General features: G+C 37.2%; 1 protein-coding gene across 1 annotated transcript; it reads right to left on the reverse strand.

Moving 5' to 3' along the window:
* Nucleotides 1–3,464: 3,464 nt before the first annotated feature.
* On the reverse strand, nucleotides 3,465–9,218 carry LOC149848027 (large ribosomal subunit protein uL18c-like). The gene is made up of 4 exons (XM_090003061.1): nucleotides 9,214–9,218; nucleotides 8,972–9,116; nucleotides 4,140–4,294; nucleotides 3,465–3,619 (listed from the first exon to the last, which is right to left on the reverse strand). Exons 1-4 carry the CDS (start codon nucleotides 9,216–9,218, stop codon nucleotides 3,598–3,600), a joined length of 327 nt encoding a protein of 108 aa, XP_089859187.1. The 3' UTR covers nucleotides 3,465–3,597.
* Nucleotides 9,219–10,175: the final 957 nt, after the last annotated feature.

Consider the following 10,175-nt stretch of genomic DNA (forward strand, 5'->3'; position numbering starts at 1 on the left):
CCCGGTTTAACACCATTAGTGGGCTACATAATGGGGGTTAGTGGGTGGGAGTTACTTGAATGTGAAGAGACCACATTCACGTAACTTCTTCTTTCCCCCGTTATATAAGGCGGTAGGCTTACATGAAAATGATGAGAGATTCATATCAATTAGCCTACCCAAATTTTACATAAGGTTTACGTGGTATAGGGTCCTGGTCACCGTCGACCTAAGGCCTGGGCTCATCGTAGGCGTCGACCGACTGAGGAGAACGCCGAGCACCCGCACTCATCACACATCATGGCATCTTCAGGTATGCTTTCTATGTTTGTTTCTGCAGATATGCCAACATGGATTTCTTGTATTATGCTTTGTGTTGAATCTTCTTTTGCTATGCTTATCAATGGTAAAGGGTGGATGGTTCTATAGTTCGTGAGGGCTAAGGCACGGCTACCCTCTTTCTTAATTGTGATGGAATGTTTATCTTGATGGTTAGCTTGTGTGATTAATGAGGGAGGTATTAAATTACCCAAGATTCCTTTTTTTAAGTCTTAAATTAGTTCCCTTTGTTGGCTGATGATCCGTTGTTATTCCGTAATTCGGATGAATGGACTGTGCTGAATATTTTGTGAGTGCTGGAGTTTGAGATATTTGCAGGTATGAAAATTAACTGCTCTAAATCCTTTTTGTGTCATTTGATCTTACGGAAGAAGAAACTTCTCAGATGAGTTCTTTGCTTGGCTGGCCTTCTTTTAATCTTCCTATTAAATATCTGCGGTTACCCCTTATTTGAAGGGAAATTGAAAGTTGAATATCGTCTTGATATCCTTTCACGTACTCCTAAGAGAATTGAAGGTTGGAAATCTAAGTCGCTTTCCTATGCTGGAGGAGTTTGCTTAATAAAGCATGTATTAAGTAGTATTCCTTGATGCCGGATCCTTGCTTTATGCTCCCTAGTGCAGCGGTGAATCTTATAGGGCATGTTTGGAAGCGACAAAATGGTAAGAAAAATGCAGGTAGGAAATAAAAAATGACAACTTTTCCAACAATTCTAAACAAGAGAATTTTTTAAAGAATTTTTTTTCTAAAAAGTGTGATTTTTTTTATAGGAAACATTGAGGTGGAGGAACTTTTTTCTATCAAAAATTCTTTTTGATTAGGACAACCATTCACCCACAACACATCTCATCTCATGGGCTGCCATAAGAAGAGCTTCTTTCATCTTCATCTCTCTCTCTCTCTCTCTCTCTCTCTCTCTCTCTCTCTCTCTCTCTTGGGGGTGTGGTCAACCACCCATCTATCTCTCTGAGAGTGGGCTGATCGACCCCCACCCCACCCCTCATTTTTCTCACATTTTCTATTCCACTTCTCTCATGCTACACAAACAAGCTAAAAATTTTCATTTAGAAAAGTTGTCATTTCAAAACTTCTCTTAGGCAAAATTTTCTTTTCCTGTGAATTTTTTTCTTGCTTCCAAACGTGCCCATAGAGTGCAGTTTATGCTCTTTTCTTTGGGATGGTTGTGATGACAGGCATCATATGCACTTATAGATTGTGATGTATTGGTATTTGCCGGGGAAGTGATACTAATAAAGCTAACTTGGCTTTTTGGGGGGGGGTCTTATTCTCAGCAAAAAGTTTTTGTGGACTTCTTTTATGATGCAAAAATATCTGACTTTAAAGTATTTGGACCTTTGGAAGTAGATCTCATCGTTCGTGGACTTGGAGTGGCATTTTTTGGGAAGCCTCAGGACCCAACTTTTCACTGAATCTGTCAAGTAGAGATCTCGGTTTAAGCAACTCAGGTTAACGGTGAATTTATGTATAATAGAATGACTAAACTCTCTCTATTACAAAATAAAACTGGCTAAAACGCACCTCTTCAAACCAAATATTAAAAATGACACTTTATATGGATCTTTGCCATGAGGTCAACAATATGCAGTTGGTAAATCCCAAGTTGCTGAATTAGATGACACTGTGAACCATTAATTTTTTGGTTAACTTTTAACCATTTTTTTTTTGGTAAATCCCAAGTTGCTGATTTAGACATTGTGCTAATGTGCACGCCTTGATGTCCATTTTCTGTCAATAAAAAACATCTATTTATACATGAAAGGCAATTTTTTCTTGTACTACTATAGCCTATTACATAGCAAACACCACCACCACTATTACATTAAGCTTATCTTACTTGATGCAGATTGAATGAATGGCTGGATCTAAAATTGGGATGCAGATCGAAATCTATCAAATCACCACCACAAAAGCAACAACAACAAGAGCCACATTAAACTTCACTAAATTGGTACAAATTATGAGGAGACCTAATCCTGACTCGTGATTCAAAACTTAAGATCTAGGTCTATCAAATGTATGGAGCAAGATTGCATTTGGATCTAATTTTAGATTTACATCCAAAATGTAGAGAAAACTAAGTATGGAGATTAATTAATTAAACCTGATTTTATTTATTTCCTTGTATTTTTGTAATGTTTGGTTTTTTTAGTTTTCAGTAGAGGCTTGGGTAATTCTTAGCTTAATTTACAGTACTTCATAGTTTGGTTCTCTTAATTTTTTATTTAAATTATTAATTAGTGTAAATCATTTAAATAACCAGCATGTCACTATTTACTCCATATGCATAGAAATGACCAACATGTCACAAATTAGAACAAGCAGGTTTTCAGACCAAGAATGGTGAACCTCCCCTATCATGGTATGTGGTTGAATAAATAAACGATGAAAGGAAATAAAATCATAGGCTTTTTGTTCGGTGAGGAATTGCACGGTCAAAGGCAGGGAGGGCAGGTTTGTTGGTAGGTGGTACCCATGAAGTAAGTGCATGCTTCCACATACGCATACATATAGGTAGGGGTGTCAACCGGTCAGGTTTGGTGCGGAATCAAACCCAGACCTGATTTGATATGATCGCACCAGGGTCCGGATCCGACTCTAATCGAACTCACCGTAAGAGAAACCATACCTGGATTCTATAAGAATTCCATGAACCGGACCCAGACCCGGACCATAATAGATAAAATAATATTTTTTATCTTTTTTACATTGAAAATTTGTGGATCTTAGTCGAAACTTGGGTCAGACCTGGGTCTAATATGAAATTTCACAAACCATACCCGGATGCATATATTAATGGGACCCTTTGGGTCCGACCCAGATTCTAATCGGACCTTCTTGTTTATCACCTGACCCTATAGGACATGGTACGGGTTGGATCTGGGTCAAATGTTTTTTTGTCATTAATCAGAAGAAGCTATGCAGTACCATTAATCCTGTCCTGCGACTGCCTTTCTAACCTGCCAATTGTCAAGAATATGCGACTCGCACATAATAACAAGGCAACTCATTCCCCTCATCTTTGTGAGGTTACATGAAAAATTGAAAACAAAGAAAGCAAAAAATATAGATCCCGTACTCATTTTTCCCCATTTAGATGTGCTTCTTGGGGTAAGTGTACATTTTTTTACACATGAAGCGACATATTTTATACAAACATGGGAAAGGACCCGATACAGAATTCAGTTCTTTGGGTCTTAAGATGTTGAGTACCATCATCTCATTGTCAATCCAAGAAAGTTTAGACTCCCAATATCACACTTATGAGCAATGATCACTCTTCCTGTGATACAAAGTCACCAAGCCAATGCAAAAGTGTCAGGAAGTCATCTAGATAGATCAGAAAAGTAACCAAAAAGTGTCCAGTAAAATTTCCCACCCATTGTAGAAAGGGATGCCCGTGTTTGCCTTGCCGCGGTGGTGCCCACAGAAACACATCGTGTGCAGTGCATTTCCGTGGATGCACCCTTGAGCAAGTGCCACCACCGACGGCTGAGTTAAGAAAAACTCGGCAAAATCAATCATACATCACCCATAATATGATCTTCACTACACTCAGTTTCCAGTAAAGTTAAAAAACGGCAGCTCAACTTTCCACGGACACATGCCAGAGTCTAGTTTGAAGAAAACCAAGACACAAGTTCAACAGCTTAGCCAAACCAGGACTAGTAAGAAGCTCCAGTTCTAATATGAGTTTCTGGATGAACTGGACAAGTTGCTCACATGACCAACTTGGGTAGCAGTTTTGAAAAAACACTTTCCCGTAACTGTACTAGATGTGTATATAGAGTTTGTTTCATTACCACTGCGGTATAAAACCATGTCTGCTAACAGCAAACTCAAAGGCTTTCATTCGTTCTCCTCGAGCAAAACCGTTGCGCTCATAAGATGAAATTTCATGGATTTTCTGTTCCACGCATGCCTTGACAAGTTCTTCACCAACACGTTCAGCAGCTTCCTGTAAACGTCAGGCAAGGGGCTTAATACATTACTAGCATGAAACCATGACACTTAATTATGAGCATATGTCTTATCAAAATGAACAATGCAATATATGTTTTAACTTTCAACAAATAGTTCAGGATATGTCATAGACATGTCAACTATAAATGACATAACCTATAATAAGAACAACCGTGCACCAGCAACTGTAAGACTCCTCATGTACTTCTGCAGCTGTTTATGTACCAAATAATGCATCTTTATTGTCAATACGTGAAAATATTCAGGCAAGGCAAGACAAAGGTATCCAAGGCAAAGCAGACATGCATAAGCTACAGGAAGATAGTAGCAAAAGATGAGAGAAAAGAAACCTGTTGGAAAAAGGTATCCAAGGCAAAGCAGACATGCATAAGCTACAGGAAGATAGTAGCAAAAGAAAGGAGAAAAGAAATGTGTTGGAAAACTTAAAGATCAAATCAGAAATGTGTTGCATAGCAGATCACAGTGAATTATCATTTGGAACCAACCAATCATAGATCAATAATTTTAAAAATATAAAGAAAAGTGATAAGAAAGTTCTAGATACAGCATAGACAACCCATACAGAAACATGGGAATGAAAATCAGAAAAAAGGAAAGCAAGTCAATTAAGAGAGCCCTATTCCAACCAAATACAATCCAGATTCAGCATAAAAATACATGGCCAAGAGAAAAGGTTGGCTCAATTTTCTGAATTGAGTGCTTATTAAATATTATTAGTTATTCCACTAAATGGCCAACGATAGCCACCATCTCTATGCACATATCACCTGTTTCCTCTGTATCTCACCTATCTACTACGTATGAGATCTTAACAATTATAATTACTTAAAAAGGTTACTAGCTCAACTGCCTATTCTGGAAGCTACACGAAATCATGAGATTGGCAAAGAATGAATCATCCAGCCAACTTGAGTTTTCCAGCTTAAACATTGTCACAATTAGAGGTTGAACAAACAAAAGTTCCAGCCTTAGGAGAGGGGTCAACCACAAACCACTTTTTCCTGAAATTTGGTGTTCAGAGTCACCAAAACAGATGAACAGTTGAGCACCAACTTTGAATAGCACTATTCAAATTTTGCTTATTCTGAACTATCCAATGGAACAAAACCATCCACCATCTCAATCACTCACCTTATGTGCTACTGAAATGCTAATCTAAAGTTGCTAAGAACTTTCTAAAAGGTGATTCACTAATAGCCCTTGTTAAAGATATATGCACCAATAATCCCTTTAATATCCGCACTCATGAGAGTTTCTAGAGCCTATGGTTCTTCCAGAAACAGATATTCATCCCATTAGCCAAGGAAAATCACTGCCTTCAAAGACAGCGCTGAGCTTTAACCAAATCATTCTGCAAGATGACCCTCTAGGGGAAGATCTATTCTGTTTTCAAGGAGGTCCCTTTGCCATTTGCTTTGACTTCCAGACTTTTGTTTGGCAATTATAGATATCTCCTATTGCAAATACAACCATCTTTCAAACAATATGGTAATGCTAAAAAAATTTCTAAGTATCTTTCAAAGAATATGGTAATGCTAAAAAAAATTCTAAGTTCTTAATTTGAAGGCCTCCCATATTAGCTGGAAGTACCGCTGGATTTCAATCAGCCATATAACCAACCTCCACTGTTGCACTTTTTAGCAGAAAAAAGAGAGCTACTTCAACAGCTTTCCAAGGGCACATGTGAGGCAAGTAGTGCATTGTCTATCACTGGATTTGTTTGTCAATCTTATTTATGTATATCTTCACTCAAGGAGTAGTCAGACCACCCAATAAACGGTAACATGACAAGATAGCTGATTGATAGATCACCCGATTGACACTGTGTAGAATCTCTTGCTTTTCCATTAAAGGAATCAGAAGTATTTCATCTGAGATGACAAGATAGGACTAGTCAAGTCAGCTAAACTTGTAAACACAATTGCGGCAATAAAAACATAATAAAGAATGTCATCTTTATACTGCAAAGAGGGAAGATAAATGGGAACAAGTTGTGGTTAAAAAGACATTGAATTCAGATGTGGAAACGCGTCCAGGTCAAAGTAATAAAAAAGATAAAATCAGTAAAAATGTGGAGAGAGGGAGAGAGTTGGGGTGCATGATTGACCAAGTGGTTGCTAGGGTCAGGTTACTTGGTTGCAGTATTGAGAACGAAAAATGAGTGGATGCAAACGATGGTGCTGGAGGATAGCTAGCGTCTAGATGCACACTGCCTCTAGCAAGCTCATTAGAATGATCAACAGAGAGAAATTGCATGTGACAGCTATCGCAGAGGGGGTGGACAGCATGCAAAAAGAGGGCAGCAGATAAATTTTGGCCCATTACTATGGTGGCGAAAAATTATAAGAAAAAAGACAGACCTCTTGAGGTTTGACTTTTCTTTCCCCAAAAAATGGGATGTTGGGACAAATACTTTCAGAATATTTTTTTTTCAAGCTTGAGTTGTGCAGGAAAATCATCCAAAAATGACGAGAAATAGTCCAAAGACCTTTTACTCGCACAATCAAATACACCCTTAACATATGTTTTTTTCACTTGTTTCTATTTAAAGTGCTTATTTTGCTTAGCATGATTTATTTTCACCTTACCACAAAGAAAATTGTGTTGCTTCTCATTCTATTTTAGAGCCAGAAGCATACAAAGTGGAAGCGAGCCGTGTTTGGTGAAGGGTCAGTGCCTCAGCATATTGAAAGAATTAATTCTCTTTTAATAGGAAGAACACCTACGTATAGGGCTAGGAAACGAGACGAGCAGCTCTCCATTCTGCTCAGCTTGGCTCGCAAATTGAGATCGGCGAGCAATGAGGCAGCTCGTTTAGGTAAATGAGCCGAGCACGAACATGGCAAGCTAGGCTCAGCTCGGCTCGTGTAAGCTCGTTTTACATATTCTATATTTATATACTATAGTTTTTATACATATATTATATACATAAAATGCATATTATATATGTTTTATACATGTATTATGTATATATTATAATATCCATATTTTATATATTATCAAGCTTTAAAAAACAATTTTTTTTAGGAAACCAGCCAGCTTGTGATTGGCTCGTAAAGCTTGAGCTCAGCTCGGCTCGTGATGAGCTAACGAGCCGAGCCCGAGCAGGGGTGTACACTTAATGTGCCAAGCCCGAACAGCCCACGATCGGCTCGTTTACCAGTCATACCTACGTAACATGGGTACTGGATACCTCTAGGTATGGGCCAACTAGATTGTGGGCTTGACCAAGCCCTTTTTATCCATTTTATAATCCAGTAAACTTACTGTCAACATGTGGGAACAAGTGTCCCAGTTAACTATATATTTTTGACATGTTTTAGATTTTTAGTTCACGATTGACAGAATCATTTTAAGTAGACGTTTTTGCAAGATATAGCTTATTTGTGTGTTTTGTATGTGTATATATGCTCTTTGTGTATGTGTGTGCCCGCACACACATGCACACATAAACACAGATGCATGCATACATAGTACCAATGGATCTATTTAGAATTTTCCACATTGTGCCAATGTCATACCACGCACTAGCATCCATACCTATGTGACATAAAAGAAGATTAATAGGCATATCGGACTTACAATCCAAAGACTTTCTTTGATCACTTCAAAGTGCCAATGAATATTAGAACTGGAATTGATTATGAAGACAAAATTGCATCAGTTGCTGGGACATATGCAATATGTGATCCAGTTCTCTATCACATGCATGTGAATATTTATTTCTTCTTAGATGTCCAGAGGAATTTTTTTTGTATAAATCCTTTTATTTAAGCTTCTTCTACGAGTTTAGCGACTGAAAAGAGAACTAAAAATCACAACACCACATCCCCCAGCGACTCCTTTAGTGGTAGATTTAAGTACAAAATTCCATGTCGATATAATTTCATCCACTATATAACTTTTTCTGTCATGTATGTAATGAAACTAAAAAGAGAGTAAAAGTGGGTGCCTCTTATGAGCATACAAGAACACAATTGCAAGAACACAAAGACCATTTATGGGTCAATACAAAAACACATACATATAAGCCACTTGGGGGCCAAGAACACAAGTAAAAATATAAGATTTTATTAGGAATCAAATGCTTGAGAAAGCATAATTTACAAGAGGGGATTCAACCCCTTTATATAGACAAAGGAGGGCTCAAAGGGCCATTGGGAGCACTCACAACGACTCTTTGAGTCAAGAGCATTATAAAGACTATAGTGCCCTTAATAAAAAATGAATAAATACAAAAAACAAAAAAATGTCAAAAGTGCCCCTAATGAGCACAACTTATTATATAATGTGAAAAGACAAAAAATGCCCCTAATGGGTATTACCTTTTACAATTATATATATATATATATATATATATATATATATATATATATATATATATATATATACACACACACACAATTTTAACAATGTATTGTTTCTAGCATCAAATTCCAGAGAACAATGAATTCAGTACCTTAGATAGACAAGTTACAAGAGTATTTTCCACTATGTGTCTAGACAACTGAAGGATCCAATATTTAGTGATGGTGGAATGCAACGATGAAGCACATTTCTTTTTTATTAGCATGGATGAAGCACATGCAACAAACAATTTGAACATAGTGAACTATAGTTTACATAAAACATTGTTGGGTAGAGTACTTACTGTGGTGCTGCAAGGGCTCTTCTCATGAGTCTCACGGATAGACCTTTGTAAGGTGCTTCCATAAAATAAACACTTCTTATTTTGATCATCGACTAGTAGAGCATATAATTGCTTGCCAGAACAGAAAACAGAAAGCCGTGGCCTCCTAGAAATGCCATTAAACTTGCAATAACAGCTCACTTATCAGTGACAATATTGTGCCGATCATGCAGAATAAAATGATGTTAAAGGAAAAATCTCACGCCATTTGGAAAATAATAGAAATTTATATATATCGCATTAATATCATGATATTATCAGTTACTTTTACTTTGTTTTACTTATTTTCTATATCTTAAATATATTTCTCTTTTTCCTTTTATATTTTTTCTTATCTCCTTTATTATATGTGTACTTTATTATCTAAACACATTTTTTTACTTATTTAATCTATTTTTAAAATTTTTAAGCATCAAGATTTTCCCAATGTTATCCCAAGATTTATCAACTAAACCTACATTATCGTGAGAAATCGCGTTGCTGAGATATAGCCGAGACCCATATTTGTGAGACTGCAACTTGAAATTCCAAACCTTCTGAAGAGCAAAAGCTTTCCAAATCTATCCATCATGTACATCATGGGAAACATTCCAAGTTCTATCAACAGCATGATCTCAAGAAAGAACACACTGACATTACAAGTATGAAGTACAAGAACAGATGCAAAGATTCTGGAATCAACAAAATCATATGTACTTTGCAGAGATGAATGAACTGATTTCAGGATAAGCAATGGACCAAATCATGCAGTAACAGCCAAGTGGAGGCGACAGCTGAAAAATGATTTTGGTTTACCCCTTCTGCCCACTTGCAAAACGGGGAATATGGAGAAAAAAAACTTGTTTGGAGTAAGAGCAAACTCTCATGAATCATAGCCAAATCTAGGCGTGCATGCGAGCAGATGGTGGGATTTGTATATCTTTTGGTAAAGTGGAATCATTAACTGGGAACCATTTCCCTTTTTTCTTTCTGTCCATGTGTGTGTGAGTGTGGGGTTGCATGCAGTGGCAGAGCCACATGGGGGCCAGGGTGGGCACGTGCCCACCCTGACCTGGGAAACCCCCCTTAGGGGTTATCGGGTCAGGGTGGGCACCACCTGGGTGTTAAAATACATTTTATATATATATATATATATATATATATATATATATATATATATATATAT

Source organism: Nuphar pumila, chromosome 1, assembly GCF_984573655.1.
Source record: "Nuphar pumila chromosome 1, dmNupPumi1.hap1.1, whole genome shotgun sequence".
NCBI classification, from domain to species: Eukaryota; Viridiplantae; Streptophyta; class Magnoliopsida; order Nymphaeales; family Nymphaeaceae; genus Nuphar; species Nuphar pumila.

Excerpts from the sequence above, each read along its gene's own strand:
- LOC149848027 (XM_090003061.1), bottom strand. Across the intron at positions 4,295-8,971 it reads AGAGCCCTTGCAGCACCACA|GAAGCTGCTGAACGTGTTGG; the intron begins GTAAGTACTCTA and ends TGACGTTTACAG. Across the intron at positions 3,620-4,139 it reads CATGGTTTTATACCGCAGTG|GAAGAGTGATCATTGCTCAT; the intron begins GTAATGAAACAA and ends TTTGTATCACAG.